This window comes from Protopterus annectens, chromosome 9.part0 (assembly GCF_019279795.1).
Source record: "Protopterus annectens isolate FY-2018-M chromosome 9.part0, PAN1.0, whole genome shotgun sequence".
NCBI lineage: Eukaryota > Metazoa > Chordata > Ceratodontiformes > Protopteridae > Protopterus > Protopterus annectens.
The window spans coordinates 851,834,150-851,858,010 of NC_056743.1; the positions used below are offsets into that span (position 1 = coordinate 851,834,150).

At 40.4% G+C, this 23,861-nt stretch overlaps 1 protein-coding gene across 1 annotated transcript; it reads left to right on the plus strand.

Moving 5' to 3' along the window:
* The first annotated feature begins 5,642 nt into the window (after positions 1-5,642).
* ZBTB22 (zinc finger and BTB domain containing 22) lies at positions 5,643-14,116 on the plus strand. Its single transcript, XM_044083554.1, has 2 exons — positions 5,643-5,925; positions 11,160-14,116. The coding sequence occupies exon 2, from the start codon at positions 11,178-11,180 to the stop codon at positions 12,678-12,680; it is 1,503 nt and encodes a 500-aa protein (XP_043939489.1). The 5' UTR covers positions 5,643-5,925; positions 11,160-11,177; the 3' UTR covers positions 12,681-14,116.
* The last annotated feature ends 9,745 nt before the right edge of the window (positions 14,117-23,861 follow it).

A 23,861-nucleotide genomic window follows, 5' to 3' on the forward strand; every position in this document is an offset into this window, starting at 1 on the left:
ATCCTAAGCTTAAGACTCCTATTAAACCAAAAAAGACTGCACTTCAGTCTCCAGTTCAAGGCCCCATGCCTAAGAAACAGATGCTTAAAATGGCTGAAGATTTGATCTCTTTAATCAGGGGTTCCCAACCCCTACCCAACAAAAGGCCTAGACAAGAGGAAGATTATGCCTCCTCTGATCAAGTGTTTATTTCCTCAGGCTCCTCTGAGGACCAAGATTACTCCTTTTCCCCTTATGAAGATTCTGATGCTGAGGATTCTATTCCCTCAGCTTCTCCTCCTGAAGACTACTCCTTTGGGGAAACTTTACACACTATGAGGGAACATTTTCACTGGGAAGGTCAGGACTACTCTGACTCAAAGAAAAGGCTTAGAGAGTTTCTTTTACTCCCCCAGCACAGACCACTTGCCATCCCCCCAGTTTTAGACATTGTGGATGATGTTTACTTAGAATCTAGTTTGAACCCAGATTCTCTGCCTCCTGCTCCAGCCAAACCAGACAGATACTATAGAGTGCCTGACTCCCACAAATTCCTTTATAAAAGCCCTGTTGCTGATCCAGAGACTATCTCCCAGGGTCCCAAAGGGGCTAAGGCTTCTATGGCAAAAAATCCTGTACCCTCTGAAAGGGACTCCAGAGCACTAGACAGGTGGGGGAAAAAGGTTTACACCTCAGCCACTCTAGCTACAAGAGCACTAAATTGCCAATTTCACATGCTAAAATATCAGCAATTTCTAATGTCTCAGTTAAGACAAAAAATTAGCACACTCCCTCAACAGTCTGAATTGAAAGAAATGCAGGATCTGTTGCATGCAACTGAACAGGTGGGCAAACATACTTTACAATGTGGGTTTGATTCTTTAGAGGCTTCCTGCAAAGCAGCTGTCACTGGGCCTGTTATATGTAGGCATGCTTGGTTAAAAGAACAAACTCTGCCTGATCATGTTAAAGCAAAGCTTCTAGATGCTCCCTTACAGCAGGATGTTCTATTTGGAGTTAAAGCAGAAGAAGTCTTAAAGAAAATGGAGGATAAGGCAAAATCTGGGCAGACAGTCAAAGATTTTCTACAGGTACAGCCCCCTCGCTTCAGCAGAAATTGGCCAACAAAAAATTGGTCCTTTCCAGCTACTGACAGACCACAGAGGGATAAATACAGACGTCCAAGAGGCAGAGGACAACCACAAGCCCAATACAAACCTCGACAATGGGGCACTGCAACACAGAAGGGAGGAGAAGACAGGCCCCAAACTACTAGAAGGCAAACTCAATGACTTACACCTCATCTGGCCAAGCAACACTCTCTTGGCAGCTCCCTTGGGAGGAAAACTCGCACTTTTTTCAGACAACTGGCACATTGTCACAAAGGACAAATGGGTCCTAGACATAATTTCCTAGGATACAGATTCCATTTCCACACCTTGCCAATGAAAAGAGGAATGCCAAACCTGCCACAAAATCAATGGGCAGAGACACAAAAACAAATTACAGCTCTCATGGACATGAGAACCATTCAACTGGTACCTACACGGGAGCAAGGCCAAGGATTTTACTCAAGACTCTTTCTAGTCCCCAGAAAGGACAATGCCTGGAGACCAATTCTGGACCTTTCAATTTTAAACACCTTCTTACAAGTACCCAAATTCAAGATGCTAACACTACAGCAGCTTCTTCCCATGTTGGTCAAGAAAGCATGGCTAGTAACGTTGGACCTCAAGGAGGCATACCTGCATGTCCCTATCAGACAAAGTTGCAGAAGATACCTCCGTTTCATTGCAGGTTCAACCCATTACCAATTCTCTGCACTGCCCTTTGGCTTATCCACTGCACCCAGGGTCTTCACAAAATGCCTGGCACCAGTAATTGCATACTGCAGACAAAGAGGAATTCAAATATACCCATACCTGGACGACTGCCTCATCCAAGCAGAAAGCAAGGACATCCTCTTACAACATCTGGCTTTTGTAAAACATCTTCTAAGTTGCCTGGGGTACACAGTAAACGAAAAGAAATCAAAACTAGTACCCTTACAAAATATCACATTCCTGGGTGCCAGCTTGAATACAGTGGCCCAGAAGGCTTATCTGATGCCAGACAAACAACTACAACTGACTCAATATTTCAAAACAATGGCAACAAAGACCCAACTCCCTGCAAGAAAAATTCTGCAGGCCTTGGGCTTCATGGCATCTTGCATACTACTAATACCATTTGCAAAGCTGCATATGAGGAAATTACAGTGGTACCTAAAAAGCGTATGGTCTCAACACAGTCACAGCTTGGGCACAATGATATATCTCATTCCCTGCCTACAACAGGAGTTTCTATGTTGGTCGCAGGCATGTCACCTCAACAAGTGTCAGCCTTTCACTTTGCCCCCAGCCAGGCAAACTATGACAACAGATGCATCGGACTACGCCTGGGGGGCACACATGGCAGGACAGTGCATTCAAGGCATATGGACTGCAGATCAAAGGAGTCTGCACATCAGTCAAAAAGAGATGCTAGCTGTACAGAATGCTCTGACAGCCTTCAAGAACCTATTACATCCAGGACAACTTACAATAAGGATGGACAACACCACATTAATGTGGTACATAAACAAAGAAGGGGGTACACACTCCTACCCTCTATGCAGGCAAGCAATGACCTTGTGGAACACAGCACTGGCTTACCAAGTTCAGTTACAAGCTCAATTCCTGCCAGGAAAAAAGAACACATTGGCAGACGACCTCAGCAGAAACATCATGGATCCCCACGAGTGGAAACTGGATCCACAAGTATTTGCAATGATAACTCAAAAATGGGGCCTTCCAGACATAGACCTGTTTGCCAGCCCCAAAACTATCAGCTAACAAAATTTTGTACAAGGACACTTCACCATCAAGCTTGGAAAGTGGACGCACTCTCATTCAGTTGGAAAAACCTGACAGTATATGCCTTCCCTCCATTGCCTCTCCTCACAAAGGTGCTTCTGAAAGTCAGAAAGGAGAGAACACGACTGATACTCATAGCCCCAGACTGGCCACGCCAGCACTGGTACCCACTATTAAGGAATATGGCCCAGGGCCCACCTTGGATTTTACCACAAATTGCCCATTTGCTCACACAGCAAAACAATCAGATTCTACACAGCCAGCTCAAAACCTTAAATCTGGCTGCATGGCAAATCACCTAAGCATCCAGCCAGCTCCTCTTTCCCAAGCAGTTATGGATGTTATTCTGGAAGCTAGGAGGCCCAGCACCAGAAAGGCCTACTCGGACAAATGGAAAAGGTTTTGCACCTAGAACCAAGCTAAAGGCCAAAATACACTTCAGCCTCACATTCTACAGTATTTAACTGAGATGCTGCACAAAGGACTTTCTTTTTCTTCCATTAAAATCCATGCATCAGCTATTTCAGCCCACTACAACACGGATCCACCCTTATTTTCACATCCACTTCTAAGGCAGTTCCTCAGAGGGGCAAACAACATTAGGCCCCCCAGGAGAGCACCTACACCAACATGGGACCTCAAATTTGTTCTGGAAAAACTTACGCTACCTCCCTTTGAACCAACTTTCTCTGCAGATCTACAGTTTATATCATGGAAGACTGCCCTGCTGCTAGCAATAACTTCAGCCAGAAGAGTCTCAGAGCTGCAGACACTAATGGCAGTGGAACCTTTCCTCGTTTTCCATCAAGACAGAGTTTCTCTACAAACTAATCCTTCCTTCATGCCTAAGGTGGTTTCCAGTGTGGCTTTAAATCAAACCATCCACTTACCCACCTTCTTCCCAAATCCACAGAACAAAGGAGAAAGACTCCTGCATTCCTTGGACATTCACAGGCAACTTTGTTACTACCTGGATAAAACTAAGGTTTTCAGAAAATCTGACCAGCTCTTAGTATTCTATGCTACAGCTTCACAAGGGAAGGCTATATCAAAACAAACCATTTCCAAATGGATAGGACATTGCATTCGTTTTTGCTATACTCATCATGGAAAACCAGTTCATGTTACCATTAGGCCCCACTCTACCAGGGCAACAGCTACATCTACAGCCTTCCTCAGGGGGGTTCCAACCAAGGAGATTTTGGAAGCTGCAACTTGGAGTTCAGTACACACCTTTACCAAACACTATCACTTACCGCTTTACTCTAAGACTAGAGCTGGCTTCACCACTGCAGTTCTACAGGGCCTTCTAGCCACCTATAACCCGCTATGACTCCTCCACCGATCCTTAGCTTTGGGATTCTACCCAAGTGTGATGAGTGCAGCAGGGTAACACGATGAACATAGTACAGTTTTGTACCTACCATAAATGTAGATGTTCGAGTGTACACCCTGCTGCAGTCCAGGTTACCCTCCCTCCATCCCCTTTGATCTAACTGGCTAAATCTCTACAATACCTTCCTGATGTATTTGCTTATAGCTGGAGGGATTTTGTGTTTGTGCAAAAATTTCTTAAATTGGTACTAATTACTGGCCACCTTTTTGGGGGCACCTGACATCTGGGGCAAGAAAAACTGAAGAAAATGGCATCGGATGCATTATATATACCCCTGGCGCACTGACGTCAGGGAAGAAGCGACAGCAACCGACGCCGGACCAAGACTTTGGAATTCTGGCCGACTGCGGGACCGCCTGACAACAGGATAACCCAAGTGTGATAACTGCAGCAGGGTGTACACTCGAACATCTACATTTATGGTAGGTACAAAACAGTACTTTTGATTACTTTTGTATAAATCTACCTATGTCACAAGTGATAATTCAGTAAAGGTGTTTAAAAAAATCCCTCCTGGAGAGGGCAAAAACTCGCTTCACCCACCCCCACCCAAAACCCGTTCCTCTACAGCCTTGCCACCTCTCCATATGCCCAAAGTGGAATATTCTTGATAGTGCTGCTGGATACAACTTATTCAAGATCACTGTATACGACTGGATTTTAGTTTATTACAAAATAAAATCTAGATTGTCCTACTATTTCAGATATTCGTATCATATTAAGGTGATTCAGATACTGAATCATTGTTTTGTCCAATATTTAGATGCATACCTCTCACCCTTTGAGCATTAAAAATCATAGCAGAGAGTTTAAAAGAGATGCACTTTATTTTTCACATTAGAAGTTCTTCTTACAATAAATGTTACATAGGAAATTATATGAAATGTTTGCATGGGCTCGTTTTATTTATTAATGTTACCATAGCGTCTGGCTTTATTATAATATCAGAAGATGTAGGAAGAGCACGGCAAAATCTGAGGGTCAGAATCACACCGCTAAGTTTACATAGTGGCATCTGAGAAGTATGTTAGGAAAGTGACACTATTGCTCTAAAACTGTAGGACCCTCGCCATTTTTCGCACACCTTCACAAAAAAATGCTCATCAAGGGACCGTAACACTACTTCCAATTCCAAATGGTTTTACTATCTTTCTGCCTACGAATATAATGCTTGGATCTGCTCAGGCAAGACTTAAAACAATTTAAGTAGCAGCACGCCCCTTTGTATCATCAGGTTTCTACCTATTGGTTTATAGGCCACAAGGCTGCCAAAATGTCCACTAAAACGAAATCATTTTAAGGAGGCATGATTACCATAAGCCAATTACAGTTGTGCTTTTTTTTTCTAAATCAGCTAACATGTTAAAGCAAATGGTAAAGTGTCGGCAGAGAGCTTTACTGAAGCTGAAAAGCATCCTGAGTAAACTGTGCCTTTAACATGGTTCTTAAAGGTGTTGGGCTTAGAGTCGCTCTGTTAGAGGGCTGTTTCTCCCTAGTATGTAGTGTAGCTTTAAGGGTTTGTTGGGAGAACAATGGCCGAAACGAGGAAAGTGGGACTATGGGCGCTTGGTTTGTTTTAGTTTTTATTGGCATTGTTGTCCTGCTTTGCAGATCGGGAGCGACAGTGCCGTTACAGTAATTCAGTTTCCACTCTGTGTAAGTTCTTGTAGTCATTTACGGATGCAGTAAACAGTGCAACATGAGAAAGTGTTGGAGGGAGTCTTGTCTGGGCCTTGGCTAGACGAAGCACGTCCGGGCACTTGATTAGTGACTTGGCGTGTGGGTGGTTGGAGAGATGGGATAGTGGATGGGGACAGGAATGTTCTTTATGTCCGAGTACGGTATAGTTATTCGGGACCGATAACCTGTCCTGTCCTGTCATACAGCATAATTTTGACCCGTTTGTATGTTGTACAGTGATTGTGACTAATGGGAGGAAGCCATTATGCAAATCATCTTCTTTAGTGTTGCGGTAATTCTCACGTTTGTTACGGCGTTCTAATACAGCGCTAGAAAGCTAGGGGCGTGCTAATTTGAACAGCCCTTTCTGCTGGGGGAATACGTCTCAGCATTACAGATTGTTCGCTTATGCGTAGTGGTGTCTATAGGAAGAGACGTACATTTACATATTTGGGTACAACAGTCGTGTTGAGAGTGTTACAGGGGCCACAGCAGGGTAGTTCAGTGCACACGTCCATTTCTATAGAGTAGTAGTAACTGTAAGCCGTACTACAGGGCAGTTATGTGAAGCGCGTTACTTTCTTATATTGTGCCGGTAGTGATCATTATTATAGGGAATGTGTACCTCGAAGTGGTCTTTCTAGCCGTGGTATAAAGTGGCAGTGCATATAGTCGGGTGTAGTTTTATAATGAAATAGCAAGTATTTATCAATACTTTGGGACTGGAGCAACTTATTGGTTGTCACTGAAGCCGTAGCATTGGCGTTTGGGTTAAAACACACATGATGGATACGAATGCGGCATGACAGCTTAGTAGTTTACATGCATCGCCTACTTGTCAGAAACTCTCTTGACCGTTATTTTTTGAACGGTGTCAGTGTAATTTGAATCTAAATAGTAATTATTCTAGGGGGTGAATTAACAGTAGTATAGATTGTAAGAAAGTTGAAGACTCGTTAGTATTGGGGGGGGCGCCTTGATGAGTTTGAAGTGGATGGATTGTGTGTATGTATGTTTGCCTGGGTAGTGGGTACTGTAGTCTCAAGGAAAAGTTCTAATAAAAATTTGATTAAAATGTTTCAGATGCATATTAAACAGCAGGTATTGATGACTTTGCATTGATTACGTGTAAAGAACGGGTATAACTGGTTTGAACTCTTGGTCTTTCCGAGTGGCTCACCCATAAGCCTTCCTCACAAGTGGCTGGGGTCCTGGAGGATGGGAGATAGGTTAGAAGACTCTTGATGCTTGATCTTGATGCTTCAGATAGTGTATTTAATAACTGTACTGTTTATACAGGCCACCCCCGTAGTCCCTACAAGTAATATTTTCACAAGCTTAGAAGTAAGTTATGATGCTTTTCCCCAGCACACCTTCCACATTTGACTAGTTTGGAAGATTGTGGCTGTTGTTTTGTGTGGTAATTCTAAGCTGTGTTACCTTTATTATATTTCTTCTAATCATACAGTCTCAAAACAGTAGTGCTGTACTTGCTTAACTTTTATAGATGGATTCCTAGCAGCAGCTCCACTCCCTTTAAGCTGTGTTTTGTAGTGCCACTCCTATATGTCCAGTTGTTGTGTTTAACAGAGTTTTGGACAAGTTGTCTGTAAGACAAGGAAAACACATGTCTCATTTGAATCCCAATGATTGCCCATATTTTGAACTCCTTGTTTAATGCTTACAGTATAGCAATTCCTAATTTGCAGTTCTGCTGGGACAGCTGTAACGTGTGGGCTTTGCAATGCCATATGCTTTTGCAGCTCAGTATAGAGGAAAGGTAAGTGGGGTGGTTAAGGCAGTTTATCTCTTCAGTTTGATTCCATTACATGTTTTTTCTCTTACATATCGTGCACCCTTGAGGAAGTCATTTATAACAACTAGAGCTAATAGGAGACTTTATTTCTTACATTTGTTAACTGGATAAGTGAACATGTCTGTAAACCCTATTCAGCCATGAAGGCAGAGATAAAAACAGTCATGACAAAAAATAAAGGTTGAATTTTCAACAAATCATAAATTGTCATAATAAAAATGCACGTAGAATGTGTAACACAACCTGAGCATTGCGATAATATGTCACATATAGTTTTATAACTATTAAAATAATACAGGGAAAGGGGAGTATAATGGACATTATTTACAAAATATAAATGCAACTTACATTTTTCCCAAATATTTACAAAATATAAATGCAACTTACATTTTTCCCAAAAAGCTCTGAATGTCACTGTTGGACAGAGGCACAACAAACTAATGGGCACAGAATTTTTTCATATAAGGGGTGGCGTAAGCCACAAAACTTTGGGCTAGGCTTATAAATGCCTTAGGGCAGATAGCCTAGTATAAACCTATGAACCTATGAGTAGAGACAGTGTCGGCAGTTTGCAACAAAGGATAGTCTTGGCAGGATTAGCTATCATTCATGGTTGCAGGTACAAGCAAACCTGAAGTACAACAATTTGTGTTAATGTAGCCAGGATCTGTAAAACAAGTACATGTATTCTCCTTGAGCATTTTGATCTCTTTGTCTTCCTGAATTGAATTACATTGCTAGGGTGTTGCAGATCTGCTCAAGTTTTTGATTAATGGAAAGTTTAAAAGGCGGCCTATTTAATGAAATTCCTACAGAGCCTCACAGTGTGTGATTGTTTTTAAGAACCTGTTTATATTGTAGAGATGGGAAGTAATTTAAATGTAAGTGTGTTTATGAATATTAATATTCTTACTGTGATGGAAAGCTGTTTGTATTGATTTAGTGTGATACATTGATGATCAGTTCTACTTTCAAGATGAATGAGTGTCAGTGTTTTGTTTTCTCTTTATGTAGTTGTGAGTGCCATCTGTGCCAGGGTAGTAGGGCGGTGCACGTGTAACATGTGCCAGCATAGCTAGCTGGAGTTTTGTAAAGAGTTATGTCATTTGAATATCAAACTGATTTGTACAGATGTTTGTGTTAAAATATATTTTATCAAGTTGCTTATGTTAAAAATGTATCAACAATGGGTCCTGCTGGACAGAATGTACATTTGTCATACTGTATTTTTTTAATTGATGAAATGTGTATATTTTAACGGGATACTGGAAGTTAAGGGGTTAAGCTTAGCCCAGCTAATCCTATGAAAAATAGCCTGAAATTAAATGACTTGGTTTAAGCCATAAAGATTTTATGTCACAGGTCTGAATGCAGCCAGAGACACAATGTCTGTGAAAAGCCTGGGCTAGGATCCTGCTCTGTTGGTCCTTAGTGGTGAACTAATTACTACCCTAGGGTGCCAGAGGGTGGCTTTTTAGTTTCTGCAGGAAGGGTAGAAGTGTTGGAATTTTTACAGCATCCAGATACTGTAATAAACTTTAGCTAAAGTTCTGTGTGTTTATTGTGACACGTCAATGCAAGATCCTGGCTCAGTTTCTAGTGAGAGGGTAGTGTGGGAACCACAGATTCAGGTGACCAGATGTAATGTAATTCTGTATCCATTATTGAACTTGTGTTTGAATACTAGAGAGATGTCAGAAGTGCACTCTGTTTTTGGCCCTGACACTCCTCCACTTTCATCTTGCTTTGCTTTAGTAAGTAACTAGGGAACAGTAATTCTTCAGTCAGTTAAAAAAATATATAGTGAGACTAGCTAAAAGTAGTTTTTTTTCTGTATCTAGGTCTTTCCATCTGTTTTTTTTTATATTTCCTGTGATTGAAACTGGTGTTTATTGTAAATAGATATTCAGTATTTTCACATTTTCTTTTTATTATTAAATATATCTGTATTTTTCATTGTGGCTGGCCTTTTAGAAAATATTGAACCTTTGCGAGTATTTGCATTTATTTAGTAGCATTGTGGCTCTACATTCCTGAAGGCCTTGCTGCTTAGTTAACACTACCATTTGTGTAAGTATTAATTTTAAAAAGTGTAATTGGGTACCTTGGTAAGAGCCTTAATGTAGCTAGCTTCGGGTGTTCTGGTGGCAGCAAATAGGTTCATTAGTAAGTACTAGGCTAGCTGCCCTTGCAAGCCATTTTAAACCTAGCCAATTTCCCTTTTTGTGCTTGAAATAACATATCCAATTTGGTTATAGATGTGGCCTCACCCATCCCATGGTCGATAATTATATATTGTCCCAAATGAGAATAATTGGGATCATAGCGTAGATAGTATGAGGGGACCAGTGCATAGGATAACGCACACAAAAATTGTCACCGCAAATTTCTTGTAAACCTTTGTATTATTAATATATTCTTAATCCAACAGAGCCATAGTAAAATTAGCATATGCAGGGGTAAGTGAAGCCCCCATTGCAGGAATAGCTATGAGCCATAAACAGTTTTAGCTCTTAAAGGAAAACTCCACCCTTTCATACAGTTTAACTCAATCGTTAGGTTTCTTTTCTCCCTACAGTATGGTTCCAGGATTGTGTATTTACTAGAAACCTGCTTGTAGTTTTTAAAACATTTATTTCCTTGCATTGGATCCATAAAGGAAGAGAATAGGCTAAATGTAGTATAGATTCCTGTGGTAAAGCTGAGCTAATTTAGAAGTTCTCTATGAAGTTGAACCTATAATGCAGAGCACTTTTATGATTAGTTTACATGAAAGAACTGGTTAAGATTTTGGTGAAAGATAATAGGCTGGGAAAGGTTTAGACTATCTTGTCTTTGGTATAATTCTAGTTGAGGAAATGGAGCATTAAATGCCCGATAAGTTGTTGGGAACTAATCTGCTCTGATAAGCATTGTACAGTGGTATTCTGAATTACATTTCTTGGAGAAGAGAAAGACGAAAGAAAGTGATGGGTGATAACACTGTTCCATTTTTTCATTGCATTGCTTAGTTTAGGTTTTATTGTTGTAAACCTGTTCTAAAATGGTGAATGAAGAATGTAAAGGACAGATGTGTTAAGGTATCTCTCTTAAGTTTGGAGAAAAAAGTAAGCTGTTAAGAGCTGCAATTAATGAAAGAGGTTGAGATATGTATGGATTAGGAGGACCAAGTGTTCTTCCTTTCATTAAAATCTTTAACTCTGCATGCTTTGTTTGCTTAATATAAGGAAAACAAAAGTGCTCAGCAGGCTTAAAAGCATTCAGAATTGAAAATATAAGTTTTGGAACTGAGTTCTTGCTTTTTGATTAGTGATGGAACTTTGACATACTCAGAGTAAACAAATGTCAATTTGTGTAATGTTGTATTGTAACTAGTTTGTTTGCTTGTTTGCAGGTCACACATTAAGATATAATGGATCCAGGCTGTGCTGTCGTTCATTTGGACTTCCCTGAAGTTACTAACTCTCTCTTGGAGAACTTGAACCAGCAAAGGATTGATGATAAGCTTTGTGACATCACCATAATTGTTCAAGGACATGTCTTCAAAGCCCATAGAGCAGTGTTGGCAGCCTCCTCGCCTTACTTTCATGACCAGGTTCTTCTGAAAAACATGACTTCAGTAGTGCTTCCTAGTGTAATGGACCCTGTGGCATTTGAACATGTCTTGGGTTCTGCGTACACTGGAAAGCTGAGTATGCAGTCAGAGGATATTGTAAATTACCTAACAGTAGGTAGTGTTCTGCAGATGTGGCACATTGTTGACAAATGCACTGAGCTTCTAAAAGAAAACAAAAGCACAGCAAGGACTCATTCAAGTCGGACCAGTGAGAACCAGTCTCCAAGCAGCAGCAATTACTTTAGTCCACGAGATACAACAGAGCCTGCAGTGAGTGAGCAAGGCAAGTACAACAGAGTAGACAGGGATGGCTTGGATGCCAGTGATGACTTTGTGACTTTTCAGCCACCAGGTGCAGCTGACAAACCTGTGCGTGGTAGTGACTCTGTGACCAACAGTGAGAAACTTGTGGTTGAAACAGATGAAGACATAAGTGACAGTGCTAGTGGGTCTAGCAAGTGGCCAGTTTATGTTCAGCCCAGCATTATGCCACAGAAAAAGTGGGTTTTTATCAAAAAGGAGAGGTCTCAGGAAGACCTTGTGTTGACCTGTGAAGAGGATGAAGATCCTGTTGAGCATACCCCATTAACAAGGTCAAAAGATGGTTCAGAGCAACCACTGAGCATTAGTAATGTGCGTACTCTGTCTGCAGGAAGTGTGCAGGACAAGTCTGATATTCACGAGACTCAGAAGCTTGAAGAACAAGTCAACTTCTGTGAGTCTTCAGATGACTTCTCATATGAACAGATTGATGAAGTCCCTAGCCAGTTCTCCCAGAGAACTTTACTGCCTATGGATATGCAAGGGAACCAGATTATGGTGTATCCGCCACGCTCTTCCTCTGAACATGGTGCTGTGTCTCTAACAGCAAATTCCGTGGACAGTACCAAAATTTTCTTGTGTCACTGTGGAAAAACATTCACTCACAAGAGCATGCGGGACCGTCATGTTAATATGCACCTTAATCTTCGTCCATTTGACTGCCCAGTTTGCAATAAGAAATTTAAAATGAAGCATCATCTAACAGAACACATGAAGACACACACAGGGCTCAAACCATATGAGTGTGAGGTCTGTGGAAAGAAATTTATGTGGAGAGATAGCTTCATGCGGCACAAGGGACACTGTGAAAGACGACACCGTACAGCGTCAAAACAGGATGACATTGTGGCACTGGAAGACTATCATGCACAGCAGTACCGTTCATCTTTTATACAAGATGAAGTTGAAGTTATGGAAGACTTCCCTGGCCAACAGTCAGGCATTACAGTTGAAGGAACTAACACAGCACCTGCATGATGATCATTAGGCAACCTTCTGTATATTAGCAAAGGGTCATAGAGTTTGGGGGGCAGTGTGTGTGTGTTGTGTACAGTATTGCATCAGGACCCATCCCTGTGCACAGCTTCCAAAAGGGTTTAGCAGTAAAGCAGAAGTCCTTACATCATTGTTTCCCCATGACAGCTTAAATAGCTTAATCTGGCCTCACCACAGACATTTGAGTATTTTTTAACAAAATTGCTTGTTACTGTTTTCTGAAAGAAATGAGAGAGAAAAAAAGCTGGAAGATGAGCAGAATTAAATGTAGTAGTTAGCCCCTCACAGTTTTTCTTCCAAAATGTGGTTTACGAAAGAAATGACATGCCAAACATTCCATTTAAATTGCGGTATTAAAAGTTTTAGTTTTGAATTTAAAATAATTATGATGCATATGTTTTGGGCATAAGAGAATGTTACCCCATAGACACAGTGACTGCCTTATGTGAGGTGCTGTAGTTTAGTATGATTTTGCAGCACAGAAAAGCACTTTCAGCCACCAGTAAAAGCCAGATTGAATAAGGGACATATCTTAGTGAGAGAATGGGACTGCAGTTAATTTCAGGAGTTTGTATGCCGTATTGACACATTTAAAACTATGAGGTTGTTTCAGATTAATGCATCTTATTAATTTATAGTATACAGCTTAATACCAGGTGTTGGTATTCAGATGTTGCTGTGTGCCTCCTGTGGAGTGCCGCTACATTGTCGCACCACTGAAGCTTATTTTGTGCCTATCCTTTTATCTCTAGACTTAGTGCAGAAACAAATTCCGATTCTAGAATTTTTTTTTTTTTTTTTATAATTTGACAGCTTAAGGAAGATTTTTCTAGTTCTCTATCGGATAGAGTTGAATATGCTCTGAGCATTTTGAAATACCACTTCATGATGCATCCTGTTTGTCCTTGACACAGATGGCAGGCCCCTTACCGAAGATAAAAACTTACCTAAAGAGCTTCATTGACCATTCTGAAGTCTCCCATGCAATGCAAGCTGGAAGGATTTGCATTGGGCTTGTGTACTGCACAGTTTGATGAGACAACAGATGTCTTATTTTGGCATCATTGGTCTTTGAGCCCTGTTATGTCTGAGAAGGATGTAGGTGTGCAGGTTCTGAAGGGTTATAGAGATAAGAACGGTGATTTGTACTTAAAGCATTAAAGTCATATGTTTAAAATGTTTATTTCCAGGTAATTAATGGTACTTTTAATGCAGAATTTGGTTGGAGTTACCCATATTAGCTTTCAAAAAGTGCTCTTAATGTGGCCACTACTTCTGTTATTTCAAGTGCATAGTATGTTTAACCGGTCTGAAATTAATTCTCTTAGTAACCTAAATGCGAATTGGAGCAGTTTTATAAAATGGGTGAAAATATTGGAAAGGATGGGATTTATGTTATTAAATGGCATTTTACCACAGCATATTTTTCACCATCTTTTTCTTTTCATTTTCACTTAAATTTGGTGATCTGGTCACAGTTTGGTTGTCAAGCCAGAATATGTTGTGATTGTTTTGGCATTCTGATGCTCTTTCACTTCATAGATTCTTGTACAGACGGTTTCAATAAGTCTTATCTGTTGGCTGATTTCACTTAAGTGGTTGAAATCGACAGCATGTCCCATTATTACAAGTGTGTGCCGCAGATTTGTGTTGCCTTTTAATTGGGCATCCTGGCTTTCAGTTTGGCAGTGTTGGCCGCATTAGATTTTTTTTTTTTTTTTTTTTTTTTTTTACTGTTGTATGTTTGCTGAATTCTGATGTTAGATAACTTAACTGTATTTAAATTGTTTTTGGTAGTGTCTGTATACTGTCTTGCCTTTTTTTTGCACTGCAGCCATTCACGGTCACAGTACATCTAGGTGCTGCTTGGTGTACAAAGATTTCATTTTTTTTTGTAGGCTGGTTTACAATTCTAGCTGTGGCAAATACTGTTAGTGGTTGAAATCCAAGGTCCTAATTATTGTGTCAACTGCTGGTGTTGCTCTTACATTGTGGAAACATTTTTTCATGTGTCCTCATTTATTTATGTCTTAAATGAAAAACTGTATGCAGTCTAGTCTTGGTGTTTTCATATCTTAACATACATCAGAGCTGTTGCTTGGTGCAGTCTCATAGCGGACCTGCACGCCCATACATATATAGGGTTCCTATTACCAGATCGAAAGACCGTAATTGCAAATATGAAAAGAGCGGCACATATTGCGTGAAAGACTGAACCATCAAACATCCAAAACAGCGAAAATTTAAATGTCGAAATGTAATGGTTGGCCCATCTGCGGTATAGCTCCGTAAGGTAAGTGTGCGATAGCTAGGACTTTCTGGTTAGGATGTGGGTTAAGGTAATGGAATAGATGGGTAATGTATGTAAGATTTAGTGTAGTGTTAGAAGTAGGGATTTATTTAACTGTATGTATGTTTATTATTTATTTTTTTGGGGAGTATGTCTGTAGGGGAAGTGTGCGGTAGTTATGGACCGTAGGGTTAGGGAGGGGTTAAGGATAGTGCATAGATAGTTGTGTATGTGGGGTTTAGTGTAGTGTTGGAAGTAGGGTTTTGTTAAATGTATGTATGTGTATTTATTTTTTTGGGTATATGTCTGTAGGGAATGTGTGCGGTAGTTACAGACTTAGGGTTAGAGAGGGGTTAAGGTTAGTGCATAGTTAGTTGTGTATGTGGGGTTTAGTGTAGGGTTAGAAGTAGGGTTTTGATGCTTTACTTTAGGTTAGAAGTAGGGTTTAGTTAGTGTATGTATGTGGTTTATTTATTTTGTTTGGGTAGGTAGTATGTAGTGGGTGGTGAGGTTGGCCAACTATGACAGTACGTTATTTTTTGCTGTTTAGTGCATTCGGGATTTTCGCGGTTCACGTTATAGGTGTCGACGTTTAGGTAGTTGCGTAAAGGGTTTTTCGATTTGGTAATATATATAGTGAAACTTTCAAGATGGTAATATCCATATTGACATTCTTACATAGTGTGGATGTCATTTTTAGGTGCTTTCTCTTAAATATAAACATTCTCGGTTAAAAAAAAAATTAAAGACTATTGACCGTTAATAAGTAACACAATAAAGATGCAAGTACCATTTTGTATTTATATAAAGCCTATAGTTTCCATCTAAAATAAAAGTTTTGTTGCATTAATATTGAAATGCAGTACTTATCAAAATTTGTTGGCCTCTCCGGGTTAGGGACCTCATTCTGTGAACATCTTCTGAGATAATTTTCATTCCTTATTAAATCACTGTATACATTTTAACATACTAAATATGATTTATTACTATTACATCAGGTTATGCCTCTTTATGGAAGAATCTTGACAAACGTCTAAAAATATAATTATGCCACGAATATTTTTACAGCTCTACTTTTTATTTTTTTTCCAGCATCTGTATCTGTTACATCCCTAGTAGCTGTTTATTTTCCTCGTTATTGCTTTTTAAGCTATAGTTTATATTTCATATACTTCTGCAGCTCAAATAATTTGTCTAAATCTAAAAGCATAAGTGACTTGGTAAGTGTCATTTCCTTTCCAAGAACTTCTCCAGGTAGTCATAATTCTAGTAAATGTGCATTCAGCCTTTAGCAGGGTCAGAATGTTTTCCCATGTCCCGCATGAGTCAGTACCCCCAGCAGATAGGATCTGCTGACGACAGCATCCATCACAGCTGAGATAAGATACAAAATAAAATTGTGCAGTCATTTCCAAGCAAAGATTATAAGCTTCCTGGAATTTGTAGCATATGTAAGCAGTTCACAAATATTAACACCAGCCTCTCAAGTTTTGACATCTTAATTCCTCCTATATGTCACTAGTGCAGCTTTGCCTCATTGTGGTGTGTCACAGCCTTACTTCTTAATTCCTCAGTACTCAGATTATCCAGTTCATCCGTTTAGTCTATGGTAGTTATTTTGTGTTTTCTTTACAACGAAATCAAGGCAGGGGACAGTCTTTGCAAAAGTTCATTAAAACCCATACCTCAAGAGTACTTGCCACCCCTCTATATCCCATATTGAGTTATGCAGACCAACTGTTTGTATAATATGAGACACCTACAGTTTGCTCTTAGTAAAATGAACCTTGACGTCTTTCACCTTGGACCCCTGTTTACTGTATTCAGTAGGTCAAAGGTTTGCAGTGGTTTCATCTCCTTAATACAGAATACTTGTTTTAACATCCCCCCCCTGTCCCTTTTGTTTGGGGGTGGTATCTTTCCTTTTTCCATTAGAATAACCTGAAAGATATTGGACTCCTAATTTGTATGTATTAGGATAGACAAACCTTTCCACTTGGTATTATGACCTTATCTGCTTAAATTATACAATTTTAGTTGTACGTCATTATAATGTAAACACAGGTTTGGGATGCTAGTCCACCCACTTCCTTCTTGAGCACCAGTTTATCCCAAGACATTCTAGGTTTAGTTCCTTCCCAGATAAACTACAGCATCATATTTTGACTTCAGAAAGACCCTCGAGAGTCTGCTGGAAATGACTGAGAAGTATAGAATATCAAGGGCAACACACAAAAAAATCTGTGCTTGTGGTCCAAGTGTAGTCTTGCCATTTTCCTTCTAATGTGTGGCTTCAGACTTCGTCAGCTTGTGATGTGTCTTATTAACTTTGCCTTGTGCTAAGTTGCCTAACCAAGCTGCAATATATTAGCTGTGAGGAACGTCCAACAAAAAACTATACTCTTGCCTCATTTTTCTTGCGGGTTTGTAATTTATAGCCATTGCTGTAGTTTTATTATTAATTTCATATCCATTGAAGGACCCACATCTCTCCACATGTAAAAAGTCTACTCTCTTAATTTACTCTTGTCTTAAGTATATCAAACATCATCCAGCCTAGTACTCATTAGATGTATGCATAATTGCAGCCACTGGCTCCAGATATAAAGTGGAGAGAGTGAGTTACAATGGACACTCATGACAGGTCATTCCTATTAGTCAAAAAAGTAACAAAAGATCCTTGTCTCTCTGAATATAACCTGTTCAGCCTGAAAGTATAACTAAATTCCCTTTCAAGCACGAATCAAAACCACCCTTTAAGATGTCTCTTTCTGCATCTTAACAATTACTAAATTTATTCTATCTTCATAGGTTCTTAGATTATGGCCAGTGGTACCATTGAGAAGCATAGCCGTGTTACCTAGTGTCAGTGAGAGGTCTATCTTTTATCAAATAGATTTTCCACACATATCCCAGGTGAAAATTTGCATTCACCCATCAGTCATCCAGAAAAAAATTAAAGGTTGCCACAGAAGTACTCTGCTTGATGTGCAAGTGAAGCCTGTTCCTGAAAGGGTGGATGGCACATTGGGCTAGGCATTTCTTGTACCAGCTGGTATTTTTAATGTGACATTTCGATTTAGGTGTCTAAAATTTGTGTGTTCTTTACTGATGGCTCTGTTTAGGTGTGAGATTTCAGAGTTGTATAGAGCACAAAAGGCAGAGCATATATCCCTTAGTAGCGTATATGAGACTGAGTAGAGATAGAGCGAAGGCTTTTAGTGTGTCAGAGTATCTTAGGGAAGTAAGACAGTGGTACTGTGTTCATGTACTATTCACTGTTGCAGTCCTTATCAGTGGATGATTACCAGACCATTTTGGTGAGGGCACGAAGGTCTTTCTAGGTTGTGCTTGGTGTGAGGTACATGCTGAAGGAGACATTATATTGATTGATAGGCCTAATAAGGCAGGAATGAAGTAGTAGGGATTGTAATCTCTTTGGACCTTGAGAAAATATTGCAAAGGATAAGTTGTGCAATGTTGAAGGAATTTTTAACTACTGCAGAGAGATGTAATGGAAAAGGGATAATTTATCAACATAGGTACACAAGTCACTGATGAGTGAGTCAAACTTAAGGAGAGTGTTATCCGTTTGATAAATGTTGGTGATCCTAGATTTACCAAAGGAATCCATGATGCATTTCTTGGTATTGAAGGCAAAGTCCTTATTAAAACACTAAGTTTTAATCCAGCCATTGTGGGGGAATTTGAGTGTCAGAATGGGATTTAACTGCTCCAGTTTGCAGTTTTCAGCATCTTGGTTAGACATAGTCCCTTGAAGTCAACCTTCACGTCAGAGGAGTGGTGGAGGACAGAGGCCTTTTGGGGACAACCCTAGTAAAAGTTTTTCTGTCTAGAGCAAATACCCCCAGACTAACAGTATGGGTTAACTCCGTCAGTAATCCAGTGAACTATAAATGGTTTAATGTTGAGTTGGAAGGGTGTCAGTAAGTGCAGCATGGGGATAGTATTGAAAACCCTGGCAAGGTCCAGGTGTGCAGTATGCACTGTATGCCCTATATTCATGAATTATTTAACTCTTTCATGGAACTTGACTAGGTTGAGCCGTTACGATCCGCCTTTTACAAAGTCAGACTGGTGTGTATTCACGGATATAAGGTCACCTGATTATAATTATTATCTTGGCTGTAGTACATTCAGTAACCTTTCAAATGATACTGATGGGACCATTAGGGCTGCAATTCCCAGGGTCAGTGGAAGGGACCACCTTTGTCTACGCTTACCGTGGTAGCTATTCTCCGTACCTTGGTGGTGTAAGAGGGACTCTGTGCAAAGTGGTGTTGCAGGGGTTGTGCAAGGTAGGACTCGTTTTGTAGCAGATGGAAATATTGCTAGGACAGACAGAGCTAGTATTTTTAATCTTTGAAAAATGCTAAAAGGACACTTTCAGGGTGGTTTTGGTAGGGGAAGTAGAGGTGGAATGACAAGGGTGGGTGAGGCCAGAAAATGATCTGCTGCCAGAATACTAACAGTGTCCTTGAGCTCAGAATTTTTGGTTACCTCTAAGCTTCCTAATAAACTTGAAGGCCTTATGCTTCTGAATTTACTGTAATCCTCAGCTGTGGTCAGCAGTTTTCCTAATTTTAACCTGGAGAACATTTCCCAGTTTTAAATACCTTTTACATCTTTTAAAGTGATTAAGTAGACTTTTTTTAATAAATGGTCAGCAGCCTTTTCTTTTTGTTGTAAACGTTTGTTGATGTGGGAGTTCCACTGTATGTGTTTAGTTTAAAACTTGGCATTATGCTTGTGACAAATAGTTAACTGTCTCGATACATATGTCTATCTAAAATGGAGTAAACTTCAGAGGAGTAGGCAGTTGCCCCTGGTACAAGGCTTACTGGAGAGCTTGTACTATCTGTGAAGTTCAGAGGTAGTAAGTGGTTTTGTAGTAATTGATTGTAGATGAGTTATTACGGGTTGTGAATCAGGTTTTCAATGAGAAGGTTGCAGTGAGATGTTCATAGTTGTTTAGTGATAAACAAGGTGTTGCAGTAGGGGCATACATTAGTGAAAACAAGATCTAGAAGACTGACACTTCTGGTGGGCAGGAAGAGTAAAGCCAATTGTGCTTGTATTTATGAAGTCTAGAAAGGTTTTTGGTTTGATGATTAACCTTTTCTGATTGGATAAGGCATTTTAGTTGCTGTGTAGGACCATAGAGAGGCTGGTATAAGGCAGTAATTGGTTTCGATTGTTGTAAAATTTGGAACTGGGTGAAGTCCTTGCATCTTTGGAGTCTAGTGAGACATAGTGGAGTTTTGAGTAAATACAGATAGCTTTTCCATGAGTAAATACAGATAGCTTCCCCAACAGTTGGTGGATTTGAACATGATAGTCTTTATACCTGGAATAAAAGTGCTGCTCCTACACTACATCAACAAATGCCTCTACTCTCAACTGCATTTACTAAACTTCATTCGACAGATAACAGCTGCTCTGATTTTGCTGCTGAACTGTGACAATCTTTGCCACATAATCTTACTAAAGTCAGAGACTGCAAACATTTCAGATGTCAATTCAAACAATAACTAACTGAACGTTTAAGTGCACAGGTCTTGGCACCTAACTCCTGTTAAGTTAAACAGCCAAGGTTTTCTGAGAAGAATGTTGTAGTGTCGTAACCTTTCCAACTTCTATAAATTCGTGCCTGCTGCTTTCCTGTCTGTCTGCCGTATCCATTTTCTACTGTATATGTAATGTCCACATCTCCTGTTATTAGCTTTTCCGTTGCAGCTCTTGGTGTATACAGCTATAGAGGGGAAATTGTAGCAGTGAAGACAGTATTTTACAATTTCTGCTGTGTCCGTTCTTTTGGGTGGACTACATTTACTTCACCTATTCTGACCTGTATTGTACATTATGCACTGTATACTACTAATTCTTATTGCAGATAAGATATCTTTTGTTACGTCTGTCATATTACTGTACTATATCATTACCGGAGGTCATTTTAAGCCTAGCCGTTTCATCCCAATGTAATGCATAGAAATGCTAGACAGTACCCAAGATTGCATTTAATGATGACTGCCCATGTCCAGGAGGGATGTGGCTGCTATCCCCTGTAAGAATTTATGGTGCCCTATCCACTCATCCAGGTTCCTGTTGAACAGTGTCATAGAAGTGCTCTGTTTCACATGAGGTGGTAGCCTGTTCCAAAGAAGCGGCAGTTGCTGGGAGGTAAATCTGTCCCTCCAGCATGTTCTCTTTAAGTTGTAGGCCATATTTAGGTACCTGGAACAGGTAGCCCTAGTCCCGTTTAATTCAGTTGCAGGCCATATTTAGGTCCCGGAAACGGGTAGCCTTGGTCCTGTTTCATTTATGGATATGCAATGAGTTCATTAGGTTTGGGTCTTGGATTGCTGTATAGGCCAGGCATAAGTTTACAGGGATTTTAGTCGGTCTATGTAAGTCATATGCTGGAGCCCCTTGATTTTCTGTGTTAGAAACCTCTGAGGTCTCTCTAATTGCTGCAGGTGCTTAGTATGGTACATGCCAAACTGGGCATTGTATTCAATTATCGGCCAGATAAGTGCAGAGTATAGGAGGGTTATAACTTCTTTTGCTCTTCAGGCAATGCCTTTGCTAATGAAGTGTCCTATGTACAAAGCTTTCCTTGCTACAGTAGATGCATGGTGATCGAAGTTAAGGTCACAGTCAACTTGTGATCCCAGGTCCCTTACTACTTCATGGGTACTTAGAATATTGTTGTTGTTTTGGTAGTGTGAAGGGACATTGTTTGTGCCGAAGGGAATGATGATGTATTTCTTTGTATTTAGTTTGGGGCCCTGACTAATACATCAGTCATTGGTCTGTGTGAGACCCTCCTGGAGTATACTGATATCATTTGGGGATTCAGTGATTGCATCTAGTTTGCAGTTGTCTGCAAACTTAGTTAGCCGCAGCCCCTTAGTTTTGATCTGAACTTCTGAGAATTGTATACCAAACAGTAGGGGGCCCGGCACTGACCCCTGTGGTACACTACTGGTAACAGTTCTGCTGGTTGATGTGGAGTCACCCACTTTGATTGTGTGTCCGGTTTGTGAGCCAGTTGGCAACCCATCTTACAAGGAAGGGGTTTACATTCAGTTTGGTAAGTTTGTCAGTAATGTCTGAATGTAGGATTGTGTTGAAAGCCATTGCCAAGTTGAGGTATGCTGTGTGCACAGATTTGCCATAATCAGTGGCCTTGGTCACACTTTCAAAGAAATCCACCAGGTTTAACAGGCATGATCTGCCCTTCACAAAGCTGAATTGGGTAGAATCCAGGGTTTGGAGGTCACCCGTGTCTTTACATGGCCTTACAGATGAGGCTGGTCAGGCTTATGGGTGTGTAATTCCCCAGGTCTGTTGCTAGGCCACCTTTGTGGTGGGGAGTAACTGTTGCTGTTCTCCATTCCGCAGGAACAAAGCCTGTGGTTGAAAAGGGTACTTAGTGGTGATGCTAGTTCATGTTTTAGCCTATTTAGAACAGCCTGGGATGTTGTCTGGTCCCATAGAGGCTATGCTTTTTGCTTTGGACAGGGCTTTGAGGACCTGCTCTACAGATTGTTGGTTAGAAGGAGATAAGGGAGTGAAGTTTTCGCCAAACCTATCCTTTACCAGATTTGCTAGCTCTGTGGGTCAGTGTGTGTGATACCATTGGTCACTAGTTCTGCACGTGCTGGGGTCCCACCCTTTAGATTACGTACATAGCTGTAAAAGGTCATCCGTGGCTGTCCTTGCTAAGTTTCTTTCAAAGGAGCCCTTGGAAGATTTGTCAAGTTGTCTTATTTGCCTGTTGAGGCTACGGAGGGTGCTTTTCCATTGTTATGGCTTTGCCTTTGCTTTCTTGGACAACAGCTTTTTGCATTTGTTGTAAAGTTTGTTGATGCTGAATGTCCACCATGGTAGCTTGTTTTTACTTGGGACCTAGCTTTGATTCTTTTTGGTACAGCCAAGTTTATACACTTATGCAAGCGATTTGTACTGGGTTTTAATGTAAGCTTCAGCGTAGTTACCACTTCTAGCTGGGGATGGGGCTTGGAATGCATTTGTACCTTCATCTAAGAGGATGACGTTTGCTTTGAAGTTTTTTAGTCTGATTTCACCTTTTGTGAGTGCTGCTGTTAGTGCCAGCTCGAAGGTGACTGATTTGTGGTCTGTCTTAACTAATGAGGGTCTGACAGTTGCCGCAGTGCACCTGTTTGACATATTGGCAAGGACAGAATCTAGAATGTTTGTTCTCTTGTCTGGGTATGGACAATTTGTTCCAGGGCATTTGAATTAACAAAGTCAAGCTTTTGCACTAGCAAGTTAGGGCTAGTGTAGGTTTCCCAGTTGATGGTGGGATAATTGAAATCCCCCATAACCAGTGTGTTCAGTAAAATTTGGATCTTTTCCAGTTTAGTCAAGTAGACTTTGTGGGCATTGTAACCCATGGAGGGTGATTTGTAACAGTTTATGACTTGAATGGGGGCCTTACCCAACGTAACCTGGATCTGGAGCAACTCCATGTAGTTGTTCAGTCTAACTAGACGTGAGGTGAATTTATCTCTAATATAGATTGAAACACCACCTTCTTTGGTTTTCACACATTCATTTTGCGGTCTAAAGGTGTGTAAGGCATTGTAATCTTGCAACGCCAGAGTACTTTCTGAGGCCCTGAACCAGGTCTCTGTGACTGCACAGATATTTACATCTCTAGTGATAGAAGTGCTTCCAGGGAGTACAGTTGGTTTAAGGTTCTAGCATTTAGCAGCAAGACCCTTATTTTGTTCTGATTGGTTAATTTCATGTTGGTAATGTTGTTTTCGAGACCTTGCCTAAAAAAGGCACTATGGGGAAGGCAAGAGCCTTTTCCAGCAGCTGAA

Coding starts and splice junctions, on each gene's coding strand:
- ZBTB22 (XM_044083554.1), top strand. CDS start 11,178: ATGGATCCAGGCTGTGCTGTCGTTCATTTGGACTTCCCTGAAGTTACT.